We start from the raw sequence: 22847 nt of genomic DNA, 5'->3' as shown, positions 1-22847 counted from the left end.
TCCCCTACGGTGATTTATTTTTAGTTGGAGAGCTTGGGGTGGTGCCAGACCTGAAGAAGAAACTGAGGGGGGGGGCGACCCAGGAATGAGTAGGACGGTTTCTGGGATACATCAGTTGAATTCTCTCCCTGCTTAAGGTATTTACTATGCAAATATGGAACCTAGACAGCTAAAGAGAGAAGGGATTGGCTGGAGTGCGCTGGAGGGGGTGGCTCTTCTTCCTCCGTAGATTTAAGTAGGGGCCGGAGAGTTTAGTTGAGATGCTCTGAAGAAGCATACACGCCCCGGTATTTGCTGCATCTCGCCATGCCCCAGACTCTTAAGCTGGCAACAAAGGTGTCCCAGCTTACGCGCTTGATTCCGGAACTGGGTATAAAGCTGGGTTTGAAGGGTAGGAAGAGAACCCCATCGATCCTGACAGACCTTCCTGGCCCTTCTACCCTCAGCTTCCTAGCAGAACTTTTCTGCAAAGGGGGGCTGTCGCGTCTACATGAGCTGCAGGTATGAGGTACCCCCACCTCTGTCCGGGCAGGTGCAGGTGGCTGAAAGAAAGGGTATTTGGGATTAAATTGCGGAGGCAGATGGATGGGGAAAAATCAAAGCTAACTTAGAGATAAAGGCCTGAATCAGCAAAGTTAACCAGGTACAGGATTTCCAAAATCAGCACCCAATTTCGGAGAGAGAGTCTCTGTGTGTGTGTGTATGTGTGTGTGCGCGCGCGCGCGTGTACTCATATGTATATAATGTATATATATATATATATATATATGTATATACATATATATATGTATATATATATATATATATGTGCGCAACATACTGACCATCAACTGGATGCAGGTTCCCAAGTCTAGAAAATGGGAGACCTCCTGAACTGACGACGAGTGCGTTTAAGAGCATTGTGGTGGCTGGCACTAAATTTAGAGTCTGCGAGGAGGCTCTAGCTGCATTGTAAATATTCTAGAGGTGTCCTCAGTCCCAGCCGCCACCCGAGTGGACCCAAAACTAGAATAAAAATTGTTGAACTAGTCTTAGATTGAAAGAAACAGCTTGGAATGAATGTTAACGCCCGCTCCCGGCCCCTTTGCTCTTGCATTTCCAGGGGCTGGGAAATGGGACGGGAGTTTGTAGCTCTTGAAAAAAGTTAGGTGGCGGATGGAGAAGGGGATGTAAGGGTCTCAGATGATACAGACTCCCTCAACTCTTTACCATGGCAGCCAGGATTTCAGAGCAAGGGGGTGCGGGATCTCAAGGGTTTTACCTTGCGCCAGGTGCAAGATTCTGCCCGCTTCGGACCTGTGTGGTTTGCCAGCTTCGGGCCAGTGCAGACGGTGTATTTGGCAGCTCCTACCCTGATCGAACAGCTGCTTCGACAGGAGGGTCCCTATCCCGAGCGCTGCAGCTTCTCCCCTTGGGTGGAGCACCGGCGACGCTGCCAAAGGGCCTATGGACTGCTCACAGCGTAAGTCTCCCCCGTCAACTCCTTAACGATCTGTGGCACCCTCATCCAGAGCTGCTCTCCATCTCTTCACCTTTGGCTAGCTAGCCTCACCTCAAACCTCCCTACTTCCAAAGGATTTCCAAGTGTCCGATTCTGCAATCTTTCTCCATTGCTAGCCTATCCTGTTCTTTACACTTCCATATTTCTGCCTTCTTACCCTCTTCTCCACCCCCCAACCCACTCAACTGAACTCCAGGAACTCCCCTGACTCTTCAACCTTCTAATTCCCTGGCGTCAGTTCCACTTGGACCTTGCTTTATGTTCTTTCACTGCGCTAGGCTGAGGCTGGAAGTGAGGATGCGCTCTCCTCCCCAGTATCTGATTCTGCCTTAAGGGGCTTGCGAGAGGAGTGGAGAGGAGGGACTGAACCGACTGGAGACGTTCTGACTCAGGGAGCTCGGGGAAATGGGGTCGCTGGGAGGCAGGAAATGAGTAACTAGGGACTAGACGAGGAAAGAGGGAAAGAGCCTGGGAGAGAATATCTTTGCACCCTAAGGGCGCAAAAGAGTGAAGGAGATAACCCCCTGCCTCACCTCTCCCCATCAGACTGTGTAATACTCTAGTTCCTTCTCTGCCGTTGGGTAACTCATACCCCTATGTACGCCTTCTCCACCTTTCCTTACACCACCCTTTCCGAACCTCCTCAGGGAAGGAGAAGAATGGCAGAGGCTCCGCAGCCTCCTGGCCCCGCTTCTACTCCGGCCCCGAGCCTCCGCTGACTACGCGGAGGCCCTGGACAGTGTTGTTTGCGACCTGGTGCGCCGGTTACGGAGACAGAGGGGCAGTCTAGGAGGATCATCAGACCTCGTCCGAGATGTGGCTGGAGAATTCTACAAGTTCGGCCTGGAAGGTAGGGACTTAGGGTTTGGGAATCGAATGTCTCCTGTAGTGTTTAGTGATTGATCTTGGGAGGAGTAAAGGAGGAACGACATTCTGGGCAGATGAGACATTCGCTCACTCTCTCCAGGCTGCAGAGGCAACAGGGGTGGGTGCGCCTGCTTGAGAGAAGAGTTTGTGGAGTCTCCAGGGTTCGTGGAGATTCTCGCTAAGTTGTAACATCTTCTTCCCGCAGGCATTGGGGCCGTACTCCTGGGCTCCCGGCTAGGATGTCTGGACCCTGAAGTACCCCCAGAAACGGAGAGTTTCATTCGTGCAGTGGGCTCAGTGTTTGTGTCCACACTGCTGACCATGGCAATGCCAAACTGGCTGAACCGGCTCTTGCCTGGACCCTGGGACCGCCTGTGTCGGGACTGGGACCAGATGTTTGCCTTTGGTGAGGTGCCAGGATGGAGTATTCATAACCAGGAGTGGTGGGAACTGAAGAAAGGGCCCACAAGGAGGCTCTAGGGGGTCATCACCTTCTTTTCCATCCAGCCCAGAAGCACATAGAGCAGAGGGAGGCCGAGGCAGCTACAAGGCCCATAGGGGAGCTTAAAAATACCAGTGTATCTGGACCTCACTTGACCCACTTCCTGTTCCAGAAAGAGCTGCCATCTGCATCTATCCTTGGCAGCATTGCTGAGTTACTGCTGGCTGGAGTAGACACAGTAAGGCCATTGACACTTTGACACCTACTAGCTGCAAGGGCACAACTTTTCTATTTTCTCCTCTACAGAATCTTATATTTAGAGCTATAAGGGACTTCAGAAGTCATCTGGTCCAAACCCCTAATTTTACAGATAAGGAAATTGAGGCCCAGAGTAGTGACTTGCCCACTTAGTAAGTGGCAGCACTGGGCTTTGAACCCATGTTCTGTGACCTCATACCCAATCCTCTTTCTGTTAGGAATACCTGTAGTACCTCACAGTTATGTGAGGCTCAAATGATTTATGTAACAGTACTTTTTAAAATTTGAAGTGTTATGTCAGTCACTCTTTTATTTCTGGAGCCCTTATATACCCTTTACACAGCAAGAATACCTCCAAACTCTCCCCTCCCTTATAGATGGTTCAGCTTTGGTCACTGAATTCTGGCCACCTCCAGATCCTGCTGCTAGTTTAGGGTTCCCAAATTACTGCCTGACCCAAATCCTGACCTTGAATAGCTAATGTCTGTGAATTCTGGCCTGTAGATTCTAACCCATCTTGTTCATGTCACTCCCAGGTCTCCAACACACTTTCCTGGGCTCTGTATGAACTTGCACGTCACCCAGAAGTTCAGACTGCACTCCATGCTGAGATCATAGGTGCCATGGCTCCTGGGTCTTCCACCCACCCCCCAGCCACCATCTTGGCCCAGCTGCCCCTACTGAGAGCTGTAGTGAAGGAGGTGCTGAGGTGAGAGGTGGTAAAGCAGTGAGAGATGATTAAGGACACAGTAGAACTGAGTGGGAACTCATAAAAGAATAAGAATATGGGGAAATGGAAGGGCAGTAGGAAATCAATCATCCTATTAATAGAAGTGACAGAATGGTGGGAGACTGGAATATACCCAGAGGCAGTTTGCTTGGAAGACCAAAGAAGTGTCCTTGAAGCACATATAGGGCAAGAAGGGAAGGGGGGAAGATAGGAGAGAGGCTGCCAGCCCTCAACCTCACTTTGTTCTCTCTTCAACTCTATGCATCTAAGGCTATACCCGGTGATACCTGGGAATTCCCGTGTTCCAAACAAAGACATCTGTGTAGGTGGTTATGTCATCCCCCAAAATGTGAGTAGGAGCAGTGAGATCCTCTTGAGTCTATTCCCCATCCCACTTCCCCCCTTCCCACCAGCCCTAGCTGAGCCCAGCATTGTCAGATCTTTATTGAGGTCCCTGCTCCGAATTCTAAACTCTGTAGAGTCCTCCCCAAAATAACAGTGCCTTCCACTGAGTAGGTAATGATTAAACATTTGTTGAGTTGATTTGGAGGTCAGAGGACGGTCAAAATATCTCTAAGGGAATCCCTAGAGAATGCTTTCTGTAGCCAGAACTCTCCTGAACCTTTCATTCCCAATGACTGACACATCTGGCCCAACCCTCTTACTTCTGTCCCTTCATTGACTGGTTTTTCTTCTTTTCTCACCAGACTCTGGTTACTCTGTGTCACTATGCCACATCTCGAGACCCCGGCCAGTTCCCAGAACCAAATGCCTTCCACCCAATAAGATGGCTGGGGGGACAGCCAGCTCCTCATCCTTTTGCCTCCCTCCCCTTTGGCTTTGGTAAACGCAGCTGTATAGGAAAGCGCCTAGCAGAGCTTGAGCTAAACCTGGCTCTGGCCCAGGTGAGTGTTCTTGAGAAAGATCCCTCCCTACTGAACCTAACAGCTTTCTGTGCCCAAGGCTTAGAGGGTCAGATAACCCACTTCAGTCCTTTTAGACTCCACCCCTTAGAATGTGAAGATCACTCCATAAAAGATCCCTCCAGAGATCTCCAGTACTCCTTTCCCCACCATTAACAAAATAATTAGCAAAATAATCCTGTCTGGTTCTGACTGTTCCCTAGAAGTGACCCCTTTGTTACCAATCCCCTCAATATCATCTATTCTTTGATACTGATCACTCCCAAAATTTGTCACCTCAGTGCCCATGGCACCCTTGATATTCTCTCTCCTAATGGTGGCTGTGCCCACAAGTACTGACCACCACCTACAGTGACTGCTTCCTCCCTGCCGTTCTAGATCCTGACCCACTTTGAAGTTAGACCAGAACCAGGTGCTGGGATCATAAGGCCAATGACCAGGACAGTCCTGGTGCCTGAGAGAAGCATCAACCTGAAGTTTGTTGACCGATAATGGTGTGATTTATCTCAGTTTTCCTTCTCCCCTATTTGTTGATGGAAGGGGATTAAATAGACACAAGTCTTCAAAATGCCTGGAAAACCTTTCTTCCATCCTCTCCATGGGGAGGCCAAGGTCCTTTTGAACTGAACTGAAGAATGACCAAATCAAAGACCTTGAGACACACCTGGACAAAGGACAGGAAAGTTCATCTGTTGAACATGCACTATGCATTTGGTCCAGACCAGTGAGAAGGGTGGAATATCGTAGGCCACAAGGGAACTTGTTAATATCAGCCTTAAACCACATGGAAGAAGGGCTAACCTGTATGACTCTACCCCTTTCCATCCATCCTCTCTGAAGCCCTCTGAGCACTGGTCATGTAGGCACTTGTCCTTGGCCAGTTAAGCCTGGAGCCTTAGGCCAACCCCCAGCCCAAGATTTCTATCTTACATCAATGCCAACCCAAATCCTGCCCATACTCCCTTACACAGCCTTTTTTGTATTGTGATTCTTCATACTTTTGTAACTAAAAAAATAATAATATTCTCCTGCTACCCTTTCTGAGTTTCTCTGTCTTGCTCTTCACTCTTCCAGCTTTGGGGTGGTAAATCTGGATCTTCCCACCTGCATTGGTTTCCCTGGCACTGGAAGTGACCTAATGATCACTGGGTGGTCTGAGCTCCTGGAAGAGTTTGTTGCATCACTGACCCAGGCATATTACTGTCTGCTATGGGAAACAGCCAAGCCTGGCTTCCTATAAAAAAAAAATAAAAGAGCAGGAGGGCCTGGAGAATCAGGCTTCTAACCAATGGGTTAGACAAATCAAAGAGGAACAGAGTTGCAGGTTTGAGTAAAAGTGTTAGGACACCACAGAGATGAGCAGAGGGTGTTAGGTGGTTTCCAAAGAGGGGACCTTTGGAAACAGGATGGTCAAAACCAAAGGTATTTTACAGAGTAACTCTCCAGTTCTCTGAGATGATTATTTTGAGATAATCTCCTTCACAGGGCTGACACAGATCAAAGCATAGATGGAAATTGAGAATTATGGAAGGAATAACAAAAAGAAAAGGCAGGTACATTCATATTTTCCACACAGAGATGATGTATACTGAGTATAGGGCCAAGCAGAAACCCTCAGGCACTGATACAGGAAGGGTAAAGGCTGATTAGGCAAAAGGAATTTCTAATATTTGACTCAGCATGCCCCCCAGCCCTTCAGATTCTGGGCACAATTCTACCCCTTGTGATTTAAATATGGATTAACTCATCTTTCTTCTGCAATAAATCTGTCAGTAATCTCTACCTGGTTCCACCCCGCCCCCCCTAAAGTAGCTCAGGTAACCAACCCAGCACCACCACCACCGCAAATCAGAGTGGATCAAGTTTCACTTCATACTTCCTCTTCTCCCTTTCTCCTACTAACCATAGCTCAGTGGGAGACAGGGGGATCTTTCTTATCCCAGGCTTCTGAGAGAGAATATGCATACAAAGTTTATAAAAATCCAGGACTTATAAGCTCTTTGTACCATTGTGGAAGAACAAAGATGTGTGTATATTAAACACCATTGTTCTTCTCCATCCTTCCCGTCAATATTCTAGATTCAAAAGCCTGTGTATATCAGGACCTTAACCAGACTGCAGACCATTTGTGACTCTAGGTTCAGGGTTTTGTTTTTTTTTTCTTTTCTCCCCAGGTTCAAGGCAACCTAAACCCAGTTTCTCATCCCCAAGTCTAGGTCTGAAGAGATGGGTATTTATCATTAACACACCTGCCCATCAGTCTGTTGAGGACTACCCAAAATTGTATTCAATGACCCTTCCAAGAGGAGCAATAATTTCATAAATATCCTAGTGTACACAAGGACCCCATAAGTTGGAAAAGGGAACTGTTCTGTTCTTCCACTCCCCCATGCCCTAGTCTCACCCTCAGCCACCCTACTGAGGCCTTGTCTCAGAAACAGGAGGAAGGGGAAAGGCACTGATTCACTTGGCCCAGACTCAGGCCCTGAAGGGCAATATGTATGTAAGTACTTGTATGTGTTTGAGCCTCAATGTGAGGCCATTACTCAATGGGAGAGGGCCTGGAGGTGGAAAGGAGTTGGCAAATACATCCCCAAACCTGTATGTCTTTGTCTAAGCATGTCAGCGAATGTGTATGTGCTAGTGGTCACTTTCTGGAAAAAGAGCTGCCTTGTGGATGGTAAAGTAACAGATGAGGGAGTGCAAGTACCCTCTCTTCAGGAGGTAGAATTGCCCATTAGGAAGCGAGCTTTACCTTAGTCCCTTACCCACTGTGGCCTGACTTCAGGAATAGGGCAAAGAAAGTTAGGGTATAAGGGAGGACAGAATTTGATAGTGACTGGAAAAATAAGTAGTGTGGGCAGGAGGGCAGTATGTCCGCACCTCTAGATGACTTAGAATAAAAGGAAAACATTTTCCTTCTACTCAGCTCCCTACATCACTATTCCACTCCCACTCTCTAGTTAGTCTATTGGACAGCACCACGGACAGCACCTAGATTGCATCTGGGAGGGGAAGGGGCTCTTTCAAGCTTCTCAGCTGACCACGAAGAGGTGAGGGGAAGTCATTGTAGTCAATGAAGAAGCATTTCCCCAAAACAACCCCTTAGAGGATGATCAGACCTTCCCTACAGGAAAGACTAATGATAATAGGAAAGGAATTATTTCAACCCTTTAAACTCTAGAGTCCATTATGTTACCTGAATATTCTCATTGCTGATGAATAATTCACTTAACATGACAGCATAAACCAGAGGGCACATAGTCCCAGGGCCTCCTGAGTAAGTGAACAGGCCTGGTGTTGACCCATATTCAGGTTAAGTCCAATAGCTGCTACTTGATACTACTCAAGCACTGTCTGTAGACAATATCCTCTCACAAATGGTCAATAATTCACATCTAGACCCCTTGGGGGGGGGTACAGTTTGATATACATTTGATAAAATTTATCGGAAAAGAATGAGATAAAACCCTAATCCTGCTGGTTAACACAAACTGCCTGAGTAAACCCAGGTCTGTACTGAGATGTAATTATTGGAAAGGCAACATAAATCAGAGGAAGCTGAGGGCCCAGAGGCTATATTCATGGAGGCCAGTACTGGTCCAAGTGAATAAGGATTCACTTTATACCATTAATCATTGAAAATACAGGCCTGAAAGGGAGTCTTTTGACTCAAAATGTCTACAATAGAATTTCTGCCTTCACCCACCTCCCAGATGGAAGAAGTGATAGGATATCTAATCAAACTTATCCCTAAACTTCATCCCCACCTTATTCTTATGGGTTCTCACCTTAGAAAATGACAATTTCCCACATTTATACCACATGTTTCTAATGCATTTCCACATCTATCACATGTCCCATCACAAAAAGCTCCAAGGTACCATCCAAAGGCCAAATTATTTTGACATTCAGTGATTTGGTGTATAGAATGCAACCAGAAATAAAAGCCCAGGTCTTGGAAAACATTTGGTCATGGAGAAATTTTCTTTGCAATGGGAATTTACCTACGTCTCATTTTTGTCATACCAATCCTGTGAGGTAGATAGAGAAACTGAGGCACAGAGGAGTAGAACATAGGCCTTCTAATTTCTGGGTGTATGATTTTTTTCCCCACCAGACAATTCTGAGCTTTGCCAACTATACAATTAAAGTGAATTATTCACCAGCAAGTGTTTGCTAAACCACTTGGAATAAATCATTATGGATTGATAGGGAGAAAAAGAGTTAACTTACTAAGTGCTTTAGGATTTGCAACCTGTGTAGATAAAACCTCTCCCCAAATCTCAAATCTTCCCACAATCCTTGGACAAGAAACAAGCCTCCATTTGCATATAAATGACTCTTTATGCCCTCCCCTCAAACAAGAGGGGGGTAGGCAGGGGTAGACCCCCCTGCCCTCATGCAGGGAGCAGGAGGTGGGTATACACTAGTCTTATTGCCAGATGCCCTGTGGCCATAGAGTAGGAGGGGTGGGTGAGTTGGTAGCCCCTTCCTCCTGGCATTGGCCCCCTTCACCAAATCATCCCTGTGGAGTGAGGAGCCAGAGGCCATGTGAGCTGAGGTAAAGATGATTCTCTCCACTCTCTCCAGGGGAAAAGATGTTCTCCCCACTTCCCAGCAGGATAAGTGGCCATCAATGAAGATTGAAATTTCTTCTAGGTGGAATCTTTGCCCCAGGGAAAGATGAGTGATCAGTGGGGACCAAATATTATCTCCAGTGGTCATGTCAACATCAGAGATCCCTTGATGTGTTGGGGCAGTCAGGTGCAGGAGCAACACCTTGTCTAGGTGGAATCTCCACTGGTTCAAGGAAGATGCTCAGCAAGGGCTGGACCACATCTCCAGCCAGTACACTGACTTTAGGGTCCTCCTTTCCTGAGAGTGTAGCTCAGACAGTAGTGACCCTCATGACAACCTCTCGGCCAGAGCGGGAGCTGGAACGGGCATCTGGTGGCCGGAGCTGTCCGAGCAGGTGCAGAATTGTGTAGCCACAGTGCTGGGGCAAGAGCGTCCGGACACGCTGGGCAGCTGGAGGGCGGCCAGTGGCCCCAGGTGGGGAACCTGTCCGTGAGGTCCTGGGTCCTGGCTTCCCTGCCATCCCCCCCTCCTGCATCCCCTCCTAGGTCCTTGGTCTTGTCATAGTTCAGGACCTTCCACTGTTGGTTCACTGCCTGCCAGCGTTTGAAGATGCGGTAGACAGAAGAGCCCTCATGGACAATGAGACCTGGTCAGGAAGGGGGTCAGAGGTTGGGTCAACTTTTCATGAACTCAGGGCCAAGGGGAAATCCAAACCTGATTTTTTCCCAGACTGAAATAGTAAGAATTAATAGAGGCACTAGGGTAGAGCAATTAAAAAAAACCCAACCAAGTCTTAGGGAAATCAAGGGGGTCTCTAATTATAGCCCAGTTAAAGGAGTGCCATATTTAAAATCAAATGACCTGGGTTCAAATCTTCACTCTGAAACTACTAAGTGTAACAACAACAATAATAATATGTATATAATACCTTGATGATTGCAAAGCACATTACAAATACGATATATCTTACTGTATTCTCATAATACCCCTGGGTGGTACGTGCTATTATAATAATTTTAATTTATATATGTTATGTTCTATAATTTAATTATAATTATAATTTTACAGATGAGGAAACTGAGGCAGGAGAGTTAGGATTAGACTACAGGCAAGTCTTCTAGTGTCTCTGAGTCTGAGTTTCCTCATCAATAAAATGAGGAGGATTATATTAGATAACCTAGAAGGTCCCGTTCAGCTCCTGCTCTACAATCCTATGATTTTTCTTTCAAATTTTCCTTAAGCTGGGGGACAGGGGATAATTAATTAATTCCATGTCTATTTATTATTACTTATTATTAAGCACCTACAGCTATTAAGCATGTGTGCAGAGTATACATAGTTTAGGCATAAACAGACAGGTAGTTTAGATAAAATATAGTTCCTAAAATCACTGCTCCCCTACATATGAATTTAAAGGAACCTTAGGGACTTTAGGTAGATGGGACTAGATGGTCTCTCACCAATGCAGACGACGTCCATAAAGCCATACATGCCATAGCAGATCTGGAAGAGCAGGTCCTGCCTCTGCCACTTAGCTGATGGACTGAGTGAAGACCAGATGAGCCAGGAGATGCTGGCAACAAGGAAGAGGGAGCCCAGGACAATGGCTGCGATCTGGACCTTCTCAATGACTGTCAGTGAGATGGCCTGCCACTAGAAAAAGGAAGGTGTTCTCAGAGAGACGCATGGGGACACTAGGTCTTGCTGACAGGGTCATGACAACAAGAGGTGACCATGATAGGGAGGGCCTCAGTGACTGAGAAAGAATCAGGATGACAGGGTACCTGTTGTGGAGTAACACTGGGGAAAGTGTAGCCAGGACTGGCTTTGGGGGGAGGGGTCCCACAGCCCCTACCTCTACCATTAGCCTAAGGCATTTCCCCCTGTACTTCTCACCTGCAGTGGGTTCTTGGTACTTATTGCCAAGACCTGGTACTTGAAATAGCAGAGTTCACAGCTCCAAGATCCCCGCTCACTGATCCATCGGATGAGGCAAGGCTGGTGGGTGCATCTAACTGAACCATCACACCGACATGGGCTCAAGAGCTCCCCCTGAAGGTAGGGAGAGGAGGCAGGACCCAATCACCCATTACCTCAACTGAAGAGAGGTTTCACCCCCTCCCATGGTAGAGAAACCCTCAACATTAGAGATCCATCTCAGATCCAAATTCGAGACCCTCAATGGAAACCATTCATCTGGGACTGAATGAAGAGCTCATACTAGAGTGGGGAGGAAAATCCTTAGATTGAAAAAGAGACTGTTCCAAGATCAGAGAAACCAGTGGGAGAGCAAGGGGACCTAGAACATCTCTTTTCTTGGAGCCCTACAGAATGTAGTTTGTATAAACCAAGGAGATGGACAGGGTCTGGGGGTAGAGGGGAGCTACAGTGACTTTAAGTAAGCATCAGTCACCACCCCTCTATCTCCCACCAATATAATCTTAAAACACTTTACAGATCTTGCAGTAATTCAGAGAATTCTATTACTGTATCTCCATGGGATCCCAAAAGAAATCCTTCATGCCAGACTAGGTCTGCCCTCAATCAAGGAAGGGAAATTCCCTCTGAGCACTTAGGGATAACAATCCCCCCCCCCAATGGGGAACTCCCTCCAGAACAATTTAAACAAAGAATAATCTTTGTGTGAAGAATGGAAGTTGCTGAATTGAAAGAGAGAAAGAATCTCTCCAAAGGTTAAAGATGCTGAGGAATAAAGGGAGCATAGAAGCTCCAACACCTACAAGCAAGGCTTGCTTTTCAAAGACCAACCCTTTCCTCTGCCTCCATGAAGGATGGCCCCTCCCACAGCCTATAGAGATAGTAAAGTGTGGGGAGGTGGGGACAGGGGACAGTCGGCTGCTTTGCCCTGACATCTCCCTCTCTCCCCAAGCCAGCTTCCCAGGCACACGACCTCTCATCCTTTTCTGGGCTAGTGGACCCCTAACTTCAACCCACCCCTAGGCATCATTCCTGTCTGGCCTTCTTCTAGGTACCCCCTACCAGTTTCTGGTCCTGGCATCCCCCAACCATTCTCTCAAGCCCCCTTCCTTGGTCTCCCCTCTCTGCCCAGCCCTTCACATTCTCCAGGCTCCCTAACACTACCCCCTTTACCCCTCCCCATCTTCCTCGGTTTCCTCAGCTAGGTCCACCCAGTGTTCCCTGTCGTCCCCCCCCCCTTTACATCTCTCTGGTGTCCTGCTCCCAATACCCCCAGGCCCGGGCCTGACCTGCTCCGGCCCCTGGAAGCAGATCCGGCACTGGGGGGTTCGGAGCCCGCTGTCCAGGCTGCTGCTCAGGGACAGGGAGTCCAGGCCGCCAGGGGCAGGAGGTGGAGGAGGAGGAGGGGGCGGCGGGGGTCCAGCCCGAGCTTCCTTGTCCCCCGGTCCCCGGGCCCGCGGCTCCGACCCGTAGTACTCCTCGTCGTCGCCGTCGCTGTCCCGGGCCGAGCAGCCGGCGAAGGGCCCCCAGCCGCAGCCGGCTCCCCCGCCCCCTCGGGGCTGAGGCTCGGGCCGGGGCCGCCCCCCGCCCGTGAGCACCAGCAGCTTCAGCTCGTTCAGGAACATGCGGAGCCGGGACTTAAGCATCGTCCGGGCGCGGGGAGCCGCGGGGGGGAGGGGGACCGCCGCTCAGGGGGGGCGCGGGGAGGGCGGCGTCGGGGGGTCCGGCCGGGGGAGGGGCAGAGGCCGAGGAGGGGGCGTCTGGGCCTGCGAGCTCGGCTCAGCGCTGCCTCCTGCCCTGCCCCAGGGCTGGCGGCCCGGGGGCCATGGCCAGGGTCCTCTAGGGCGCGGCGCCCAGCGGGGCCGGGGCTGGAGCGGCCCGGGTCCCCGGGGTCACGGGCCCGGGTCCTCCTGCGGCGGGGCCGCCCCCCATCGCGGGCCGCCGGGCCCCGGCCCCGCTCGGGCTCTGGCTCCGGCTCCGGCTCGACCTGTCCGCTTGGCCGTGGCAAATGGCGGCTCCTTCCGGGGGCGGCGGCGGCGGCGGCAGCGGCGGCGGCGACAGAGACCCCCCCCACCCCCACCCCCCGGAGCGGCGGGCTGGCGGCGGGCGGGGAGAGAGCCCCGGAGCCGGCGAGGGAAAGAGGGAGGGGCGGGGCGGGGAAGGGGAGGAAGGGAGGGAGGGGGCCGCGGCTGCGCATCCCCGCCCCGCCCCACGCGAGCAGGTGGCCCCGGGGGCGGGGGGCGAGCGGACCGGGCGGACGGAGGGGCCGGGCGGGGGTGGCCCAGGGAACGGGCTGGGGAAAGCAGTGAAGGAGGGCAAGGGTGCGAGGCTGCGGTGGGGGTAAGGGATGTGTGCAAGGGGTGAAAGGGTTCGGGGGAGAGGAGTGCATGCGCGGGGGCAGGGTGCAAGAATGTGTGCGTGTGTGTGTGTGTAAGGAAAAGGATGGAGACAGGTAAGCGGGCTAGAGAGGTGGAGTGAGGGGCAGAGCAGGCATTCTTTTTTTCCATCTCACATAATCAGAAGCTGTACTGGGTTAAGCAATCTCCACATACCACTGCCTCCGGCTAACTGCCCCTTCGCCTTCTTTAAAGGCCATTAATTCCCCTCTAACCAGCCTAGGGCGCCCCCTTCCCCATCTCACGTTTTTCTGTTAAGCGTTTGCAAGTTCCTTCTCTTTCCCTTCCCCAGTCTGGGAAAATGGAGTCTGGGGAGTCCTTTCGGTCAAACACACTGGGAAAAAAAGTAATTAGTAAAAGAATAATTAACAGAAGGACTGAAGGGACAGAGATAGGGAGGGGCAGGTAGCAAAAATCAGAGCTTCCCTGATGGAGGGGAGGGGAAAGAGTGAATTCAATAATATATTTTGGGTTTTTTTTAATTCAGTTTTATTTTGTTTTCAGTTCCAAATTCTTTCCCTTCCTACTCTTCCTTCCCCATCCATTGAGAAGAAAAACAAAAACCTATCAATACTAGATTTTGAATGAATGAATGGAAACAGATTCAAAGAGAAAGTAGTTGAAATAAAGGAGAATTTGGGGTCTAGAGTGAACTGGGGTGGACCTGTGTAATGGAGGGTGTAAGAAGAGGAAACTTTAGTAAGCACTGTGTTAATTTTGTCTAGTGTTAACACTACAGGGCAGTGGTTCCCACTCTCAAGATGCATACATTCTAATGAGGGAGACAACATAAATCAGTCTTGACAAGATAAATTAAGACAAAACACTAGTCCTTTATCTCACCTTGCAGAAGGCTCATCAACCAGTCAACTCTTGTAAAGTGACCAATGTGTAAATATTCCCTTCAATCTTCATCCCTATTTCTTCAAGATTTCCCACCCCAAGCTAGTACCTCTGCTACCCTCCCTTAATAGAAATCTGGAGCAGGAAGTAGCTCTAGGAGCGAGGGGGAAAGTGTGTTTACCTTCCTATTTTACTCCTAAACCTGATTTTCTTTAATGTTAAAGTCCTTCTTTCAAGTTTGAAACTGTTACAAAGGGCTTAAGAGAATGATGGGGAAGAAAGGCACTGAAGGCCCTAATTGAGATACTGAATATTAAAAGAATCTCTAAAATGGAATTAGAACTCATACAGTCAGAAAAACTGAGTGGCAAACGAATTTGGGAGTAGATGTGTCTTTCCCAATCCCTCTCCCCATTCCCTTTAGGATTAAGGGAGGGTAGGGGAGAGGAACATTTGGGGCAGGGATTGTCAGAAGCTCACTTTGTTGCAGAACGATGGCTTAGGGTATGAGAGGGTTGCAACAGGAGTTGGGGGGAGGACTTCAGTTCAAATCTCCCTTTTGTCACTGTGTGACTTTAGGCAAGTCATTTAACTGTCCTGAGTCTCAGTTTTCTCACTTGTAAAATGAAGGGGTTGGATTAGATAAGCTTTGAGGTGTCCAGCTCTATAGCTATGGTCCCACTTATCCCTGTCTTACTCCCATTTTTGGTATTCAGCCTTATACTTGCTGGATCCTATGTATGTACAGAACTGTATTATATGCTTATGGATACTTTTATAATAAAAATCAAATCTGAGTTTGGGAAGGAACCTAGAGGTAATTTATTCCGTTCTCCCCATCCTTTGTACAACATCTCTCATGGCTGGTCACCCATTCTCTGCTTGAAAACTTCAGTGATGGAGAGCTCATTCCTTTTCCAGGTAGCTGTTCTCAAAGTTGTACAACTGCTATTAACGTTCTCGGTCTGCCCCTCTGTAACGTCCACCTACTGCTCCTTCTGCCTTCTGGGGCTAAGCTGAAGTCGATTCCCTCTTCCATGAGGCACTCAATGCTTTTCTTGTCTATACTTTTTTTTGGAGTGGTGGCGCGGCAGAGAGGGAAGGTGGGGAAGGAGGATGGAAAGCAGATTCCCAATATGAAGAAATGTCCTGAGAATGCAGGAGACAAAAAAACAAAGAGACAACCAGGCACAGAGACAATCTCTCCTCTAGCCTTCTACCCACAACAGGGATCTGGGTGGCCTCGGTTGCCATGGCACCACCCCAGGGCTCCTCCCCCTCTCTGGCCCCCACCTCCTTAGGGACGGTGGAGGCCAGGTCACATGACCCCTCCATAAGCACACCCCTGAAATGTCAGTGGGTCACGTGTGATAGCAACAGATCACGTGTCCAAATTCCCTTCTCCTGGCCAGCTTGCTCCCCGCCTCCTCATCACCCAGCTCTTGAGCCGCCCTAAGGCGCATGAATGGCCGGTCACGTGCTCCCTCACGTCCCGCGTGCGCCAGTCTCTCCCTCCTCCTCCTCCCCGTTTCCGCGCGCCGCCTTGGCAGCGCCGGTCACGTGGTGAGGGTGTGGGAGAGGGATCCACTCTAGCCCCCGGGAGTCTATGGTGAGGCCTGCCGTGTCCGGCCCCTCGGGACCGAGTTACCCTGCATGGCTCCTCCGGGGGCGGCTCCGGTGCCTAGATAACGGTCCGTCCCCGCCCCACGCGGCGCGGCCCCCAGCGCTGGAGGAGGTGAGCGTGTCCCGGGCCGCCCGGGCTCGGCGAGGGGCCGGGCCTTTCTCCGGGAGCGGATTTTGCCGCGGAATGGCCCGAGTCCCCGCCCCCTGCCCTCCCTCCTCTCCCCGCGTGCCGGACCGGGAGGCCGAGCGAGCCGGGCTGCGGGGTCGCCGGCGGGCGTGTAAGGGCGGGGAGGGGGCCCGGGGCTGGTTAGCGGTGTGGTGTAGACGGGTAATGGGAGCGGAGGGGGCGCGGACCGGTCTTAGCCCTGGCTTAACCGTGGCTTGTAGTGTGCCGTTGTTAGGGTTGGTGAGGGGGCGGTGAAGAGGATTCCGTTTTCTCGGAGTGGTCGATAGGGGTCATAGCGTAGAGAACCCCAACCTGGCCCGGGTGTGTAATGGTAGCCGCCTCCTCCTAGGCCCAGGATGGACATTCCTCGGTATGAACCAGTGGCCGAGATTGGTGTTGGTGCCTATGGGACCGTGTACAAGGCCCGTGACCCCCACAGCGGCCACTTCGTGGCACTCAAGAGCGTGAAAGTCCCGACCGGAGGAGGAAGTGGAGGGGGCCTGCCTGTCAGCACTGTCCGGGAGGTGGCCCTCCTTCGGCGGCTGGAGGCCTTTGAGCATCCCAACGTGGTCCGGTGAGATGAGACTAGAGGGTTAAGGCTGTGGGAGGAGGAGCGCGGGGGGAGGGCATGCTGTACAAACAAGACTGAGAAACAGGAATTGGTCAGGAGCACAGCAAAGAGGACAACTGGGGAGAGAGCCTCCCCGGTAATCATCTGCTCTGATCAGGCTGATGGATGTCTGTGCCACTGCCCGAACTGACCGAGAGACCAAGGTGACCCTGGTGTTTGAACACGTGGACCAAGACCTGAGGACGTATCTGGACAAGGCCCCTCCACCAGGGCTGCCCTTGGAGACCATTAAGGTGTGAGCCTAGGAATGCTGTGGGTGGGGAGGTAAATGGGAATGAATATGGCGCTTTTGGAGAGGAAGTATACATAGTCCCCAGACTTCTTTGCAATGACCTTGTCACACTTTCTTCCAGGACCTAATGAGACAGTTCTTAAGAGGCCTAGACTTTCTTCATGCCAACTGCATTGTCCACCGTGACCTGAAGCCAGAAAACATCCTTGTGACTAGTAGTGGAACAGTCAAGCTGGCTGACTTTGGCTTAGCCCGGATCTACAGCTGCCAGATGGCACTCACACCTGTGGTCAGTGGGAACTCTTAAGGAGTAGTAGTTTATTCTGGAGGTGGCCGATAAAGGAGGTGGGAATGGTGAAGTTGGAGGAAAGAAGGACAGCTTGGTACAAAAGAGTAGGGAAACTTTGTGGGACCTCCTGTATGTCAAAGCTTCATCCCTACCCCTCTCCCATCCTCCATTTAGAGGTTCCTTTTTCTGTCTCTTTCAGGTAGTCACTCTCTGGTACCGGGCTCCTGAGGTTCTCCTGCAGTCAGCATATGCAACACCTGTGGACATGTGGAGTGTTGGCTGCATCTTCGCAGAGATGTTCCGTAGGAAGTGAGGAGCTCATGAGACTTCACTCGCTCCCCTTCTCTAGTCACCAGAAAGCCTCAGTTCTTATCCCTTCTATACCCTTCCCGACACAAAAGTGCTCTGCATCTTTGAAAGTGCTCTAATGACCCCTGACAATTGTTACTATTCTTGGGACCTCAGTGATTCTCTCCCCCTCCCCCCAACCACTCTACACCTTGATTACTATTCTTTTATCCTTTTTCTGCCTTCAGGCCTCTCTTCTGTGGAAACTCTGAAGCTGACCAGTTAAGCAAAATCTTTGAGTAAGTGAATAGAAAGTTGAAGCAAGGTTTATCATCCCATATCCTTCTCTGGGAGGCTTTTAAGAGTCTTGTGGAATTGGGGAGAAAAGATTCTGAATCCAGGGCAGCTCTTAATCACAAATCTCTCTTATCTCTACAGCCTGATTGGGCTCCCAGCAGAAGATGATTGGCCTACTGATGTTTCTCTGCCCCGTGGAGCCTTTACTCCTTGTAGTCCCCAGCCTTTACAGTCTGTTGTGCCTGAGCTGGAGGGACCTGGAGCACAACTGCTACTGGTAAGGGGCAATGGGGAGAGTAGAGAGACAATCCTCCCTTCTTTCAGGGAATTCAGAAGGGGCAAAGCACAAATACGATGTGAATCACAAGTGGTAGAAGGTTTAAAAATCATGAGAATTGGGAGGGAAGGGGTCGGAAGGGAAGGAATCCATCCTAAGGATGGTCAGACAGGTCTTTTCTATTCAAAACATTCTAACATTCTTTTTTCAGGAAATGCTGACCTTTAGCCCCCACAAACGAATCTCTGCTTTCCGAGCTCTGCAACACACTTATCTACAGACAGCTGGGGAAGGGAACCCAGAATGACTACTGGAGGGACTGTATCCAGGACCAATAAAGAAGGAAGAAGAAAGAGCTGTCATTTCCCCTCCACACGGACACTAGGATCACTCTTATCGCCACCGTGATTGTATGGCATCACAAGGCAGGAGGGAGAGCGTGATCCTCCATACACATACCCTTCCCAAATCTTTAACCATTTTACACAGAATCTTTTACTGCCTTAATGACATTCCCCTACCACCAATGCCCTTTGTGAGACATCCCTCTGTCCCACCCTAAACCCCTATGTTTGGGGGGAGGGGGGAAAGGGGGATTTATACAGGAAAAAAAAAACACGAAGCTGGTCTGGTTTTTATGTTTCTGGCTCTGATTAACTGTGAATCTGTAATTTAGTGGGGGATGGAAATAAGCAACATAGTTTAAAAGTGACTGAACAAGGCCTTTGTGGAGTAACATAAATAATATAGGGCCTGAGAAGTTAATACAGTCTTCATTTGAAGACAACACAAAAATAGCTTATGCAAATACAGGGTTAAAAAGGTTTTATTTTTTACATTCACTACACTATCCAAAAATACAAAGCCTCTGCTTTCAGTGACATGAGAAAGTTGTCACCTTTGGAGGACCCTTACCCACCCACCCCCAAGGAAATCACTTCCATTCTGGGTGATTGGCTGTGATTAACCTTGGAGACTTGAAATCCTGGGCAGGGTAAGACATATCAAGCCAGTCTAGGGCAAGGCTGGAGTTTGCAGGGGGCTTCTTGCCCCATTCAATCACATGCACTTGATAAATAGCATCCCCCTTCCTGGGGGTATGGGGGTGTGCTCAGAATCTTCCCAACTCTGCCTATCCCCAAAACGTCATGTCAAGGACAGAAACCTAACTGTCCAATCAGCTTAGGAGGTGTAGCAAAGAAGGGCCTCTTCCTAGTTCCTTACATGGAAAAGGCCTTGGGGTCCCCCGGGGGGGAAGTGGGGAAAATGAAGGTCAGGAGCATCAGAGATCTTTATAGGAAGGCACTGGGATTTGCTCGAGGGTCCTTCTGATTCCGGAATCTCATTGCTAGCCACACACCCAGGATCTGGGGGGGGGGGGAATGGAGACATTTTAGAAGGAAAGAAATGTAAGTGGAAGCAAAAGAGGAAGAAACAGCACCTGTATACAGGGCACTTAAACCCACACTGAGTTCATAAATAACACTTGGAAAAAAGGGCTGATGTGGAAGATAGGAAGTCAAAAAAAGGAAGGCCTCACCTCTGTAAAGCTGAAGAAGAGTCCAACACCCCCTAGGATTTTCAGTGCTTCATCTGAATGCTTAAGGAATTTGTCTCCACAAACCTGGCACTTTGGGCTCTGGGTCTTACAGAGCTAGAAATGAGAGGATTCAAAATTACGGTTCTTGGCAGATAAAAAAGCATGTCCTACCCCACTCCCTTCCAAGTGGCCATATTGATGGAAGTGGTTAACCGTTATTAATGTCGACTGATCATCATTCAACCTTCAAGCATCCCTCATCTTTGCCCTCTTTTTTCCAGCCATTCATTCTTCATCCAGCTTCTGTAATCTCATAATGCCAATCCCCTTCCCCTCTAGACGTTATCCACTGTTGTAATCCCCAGCCCCCATCCTCACTGCAGTGCAAAAGGTATAGTCCTGGAAGTATAAGGTTGTGGAGTTGAAGAGGCCACAGCAATCCAAACTTGTCTCTAGTTCATTCCGTGTCTTGTTCGTCATGACCAACCAATAGGTGCTGATGACATCTTTCTGGTAGAAAGAAAGAAATGCAGTACTAATAAACAATCCAGATTCTAACTGAAGAGCCTTTAGACTAGCTCAGATAAGCCTTGTGCCCCAATTTATCATCTGAGGAGCATGGAACAAAACCCAGGGTCTGTGGTGTTAACGAGTACAATAATCATATATGTGAAGATTTCCATTTTCCAATCATTCAGACCCCAAAGTAACTAGAAATCTAGGGTTTGGAGTCAGGAGACTGGAAGTGGTAGACTGATAGATTCTTAGGAGAAAAGGAGGGCTGGAAGCTGCTGGGAAGAAGAGTAGGGAAATGTGTCCCTTACCTGTGTGTTTCTGTTAATTGCCAGACAGGAACAAGAGATTACAAATTGGAAGATGAAAACCAAAACAAGTATGATCATATACTGAGTGGGATTGAGTTAAGGAAAAAGTAACCAGAGACACTCACTTTAATCATATCCATCAATACTTTTGGTTTCATACCATCATTAGAAATTTAAAGGAAAACCAATTATTTGTTCTACACTAGGGACGGAGGTAGTTATCATTAAGTAAGGCATGACTCCAACAAACTGCCTGGAGTCCCCTGGACATTTTTCCTTCTGCTTCCCAGTCTTCCACACAACCCCTGCCCTCTTCCCCTCACCCTAGAATCCTGGCCAGATAAGGATACAAAGAAAAGCAGGACTTGGTGGTGGTACACAGCACCGATGAGACCAACCACGGCAATGAGGAGGAGGAAGACACCCACCGCGATGACTCCCCCGATGATGTGAATGCTGGACACCAGCCCCAGACCCTTGCCCCAGGCAGCCACACCGATCAGCAGCAGCCCCACCAGCTGCGAGAGGGGAGGGGACCGGAGGAAGGTTGGGGCGCAGGGCGCGACGTAGGACCCCGAGGGCTGGGGGCGGCCACGGTGGGATCCTGAATGGGTCTGCAGGCTTTTCTGGACCGACCAACCCTCCGCTCTCCACCCCCACCCACCCCTCACCCCCGGCATCGTCAGGACATCGAGACCCGGTAATGGAACCTTGGGCTCCTTTCCCCTGCCCGCCCTGGGCAGAGACTGAGACACCGGGGCCGGAGGACTGACCCACACACCCCGGCCTCCCACCTCCCTGGGTGTCCCCCCTCCCCCGTCGTGGCCGGAATCTCTCCCCCTTTCCACGGAAGTCCTGGAATCTCCACCCCGCACTGCTCCCCCCGGAAATCCCCCTAGGAATCTTCTTGGAAACCCCCAGGGGACCCTCTCCCCACCGGAAGTCCCCCAGGGACCCCTCCCCTCACCATGTAGACCACGTTGAGCGCACACAAGGCATTCTTGGAGCAGGCAAAGCCGCCACAAACCATATTCCCGGCTCTGGGGACCAGGGTCCCGACGACTCAAGGGTGCGAAAGGTCTCGGGGACCGTCCGCTAAGGCCCCGGCGGCTTCTGTCTCTTTAAATCATCTTCTACCAAACCCCCGCACTCTGCGCCTGCACGGTTCCGCCCCTGCCTCCGGATTGGTAAGGCTCGAGGCTCACTTCATCATTCGATTGGTAAGTCTGTCGATCAATCGAATCAGGAGTCACCGCCCAGGGCTCCCGCAACCGGCCCGTTCATCATTGGGTGAGATGTAAGAAAGGGGCGTGGCCTCCAGTGACTCCCGTAGAGGACTAGGGCTAATGCTGCCGCTGCTGCCGCCACTACTGCTGCTACAAAACCCTGGATGACTGTGGACCTCCCCACGAAAGAGAGGCTGCGAGTGGAAAGCTGGGCGGGGGGCTGGAGCAGAGCCGGGCGCTGAGGTAGAATAGGCGCGGGGTGGGGGAGGAGGGGGATAGGGGGCAGAGAAGGGCGGGGCAGCAGGGCCCCACCTCTGGGGGACCGCCCCCCCAAGCCCCTCCCCCAGCTTGTCCCGCAGTGACCTCATGGGGAGGTTGTTTTGTTGTGGCGTCACACTCACTGTCTGGACTCCGCCCAAGGCCTGCGAAATTGGGCGGCGGGCCACGCGAAGGCGGAGCCCGGGCCGGAGGGATGGAGAGGCCTCGGCTGTCACCCAGGCCAGCCTTGCCATTTTACAGATGAGAAAACTGAGGTTCAGGAAAGGAAAAGAGAAAGTGGGCTTCTATCGTGGTGCGGTGGGTAGAGACAGGAAGACTTGGGTTCAGATTTGCTCCAGATGACACTTCCCAGCTGTTCGAGCCTGGGCTAGTGGCTTAATCTGAATGGGCCTCAGCTTCCTCATCTGCAAAATGGTGATAATAATAGCACCGCTGTCCCACAGAGTTGTGAGGATCAAATAAGATAACTTATGTAAACCAGAGTATTATTATTATCCTCATCTTGTGCTGGAAGGCACATTAGGCATCTTCTAGTCTTAATCTCATAGATTTAGAGTTAAAAGGGAGATTAGAGATCATCTTGTGCTGGAAGGCACATTAGGCATCTTCTAGTCTTAATCTCATAGATTTAGAGTTAAAAGGGAGATTAGAGATTATCTAATGACCAGTCTTTTCATTTTGTAGATGAGGAAACTG

General features: G+C 50.3%; 4 protein-coding genes across 6 annotated transcripts; 2 read left to right on the top strand and 2 right to left on the bottom strand.

Annotated features, from left to right (window-relative positions):
* The first annotated feature begins 306 nt into the window (after positions 1 to 306).
* Positions 307 to 5760, top strand: CYP27B1 (cytochrome P450 family 27 subfamily B member 1). The gene is made up of 9 exons (XM_078150283.1): positions 307 to 501; positions 1149 to 1462; positions 2149 to 2351; positions 2574 to 2774; positions 2876 to 3048; positions 3605 to 3777; positions 4069 to 4147; positions 4506 to 4703; positions 5100 to 5760. Exons 1-9 carry the CDS (start codon positions 307 to 309, stop codon positions 5211 to 5213), a joined length of 1650 nt encoding a protein of 549 aa, XP_078006409.1. The 3' UTR covers positions 5214 to 5760.
* Positions 5761 to 8689: 2929 nt separating this feature from the next.
* On the bottom strand, positions 8690 to 13387 carry MARCHF9 (membrane associated ring-CH-type finger 9). The gene is given in 5 exon segments (XM_020990146.2): positions 8690 to 9828; positions 9830 to 9948; positions 10763 to 10955; positions 11199 to 11354; positions 12530 to 13387. Coding segments are annotated over 5 exon segments (1041 nt in total). The 5' UTR covers positions 12887 to 13387; the 3' UTR covers positions 8690 to 9612.
* A 1972-nt stretch (positions 13388 to 15359) lies between these two features.
* TSPAN31 (tetraspanin 31) lies at positions 15360 to 21876 on the bottom strand. 2 transcript variants are annotated; one of them, XM_020990142.2, is made up of 6 exons: positions 21614 to 21876; positions 20997 to 21164; positions 20647 to 20727; positions 20201 to 20332; positions 19823 to 19936; positions 15360 to 15628 (listed from the first exon to the last, which is right to left on the bottom strand). In XM_020990142.2, exons 1-6 carry the CDS (start codon positions 21674 to 21676, stop codon positions 15542 to 15544), a joined length of 645 nt encoding a protein of 214 aa, XP_020845801.1. In that variant the 5' UTR covers positions 21677 to 21876; the 3' UTR covers positions 15360 to 15541. The 2 variants fall into 2 exon arrangements, with proteins under 2 accessions (XP_020845801.1, XP_020845802.1); XM_020990143.2 differs by lacking the exon at positions 15360 to 15628 and adding an exon at positions 19093 to 19649 and having other exon boundaries at positions 21614 to 21819.
* CDK4 (cyclin dependent kinase 4) lies at positions 16009 to 18920 on the top strand. Of its 2 annotated transcripts, none has more exons than XM_020990140.2 (8): positions 16009 to 16214; positions 16618 to 16842; positions 16997 to 17132; positions 17253 to 17420; positions 17620 to 17729; positions 17957 to 18007; positions 18147 to 18282; positions 18494 to 18920. In XM_020990140.2, the coding sequence occupies exons 2-8, from the start codon at positions 16625 to 16627 to the stop codon at positions 18587 to 18589; spliced, it is 915 nt and encodes a 304-aa protein (XP_020845799.1). In that variant the 5' UTR covers positions 16009 to 16214; positions 16618 to 16624; the 3' UTR covers positions 18590 to 18920. The 2 variants fall into 2 exon arrangements, with proteins under 2 accessions (XP_020845799.1, XP_020845800.1); XM_020990141.2 differs by lacking the exon at positions 16009 to 16214 and adding an exon at positions 16273 to 16380.
* Positions 21877 to 22847: the final 971 nt, after the last annotated feature.

This window comes from Phascolarctos cinereus, unplaced genomic scaffold, assembly GCF_003287225.1.
Source record: "Phascolarctos cinereus isolate Bilbo 61053 unplaced genomic scaffold, phaCin_HiC Scaffold_1;HRSCAF=81, whole genome shotgun sequence".
Classification (NCBI taxonomy): Eukaryota; Metazoa; Chordata; class Mammalia; order Diprotodontia; family Phascolarctidae; genus Phascolarctos; species Phascolarctos cinereus.
Note: the sequence above shows the minus strand (reverse complement) of the source record. Positions and strands in the feature narration are given on the sequence as shown.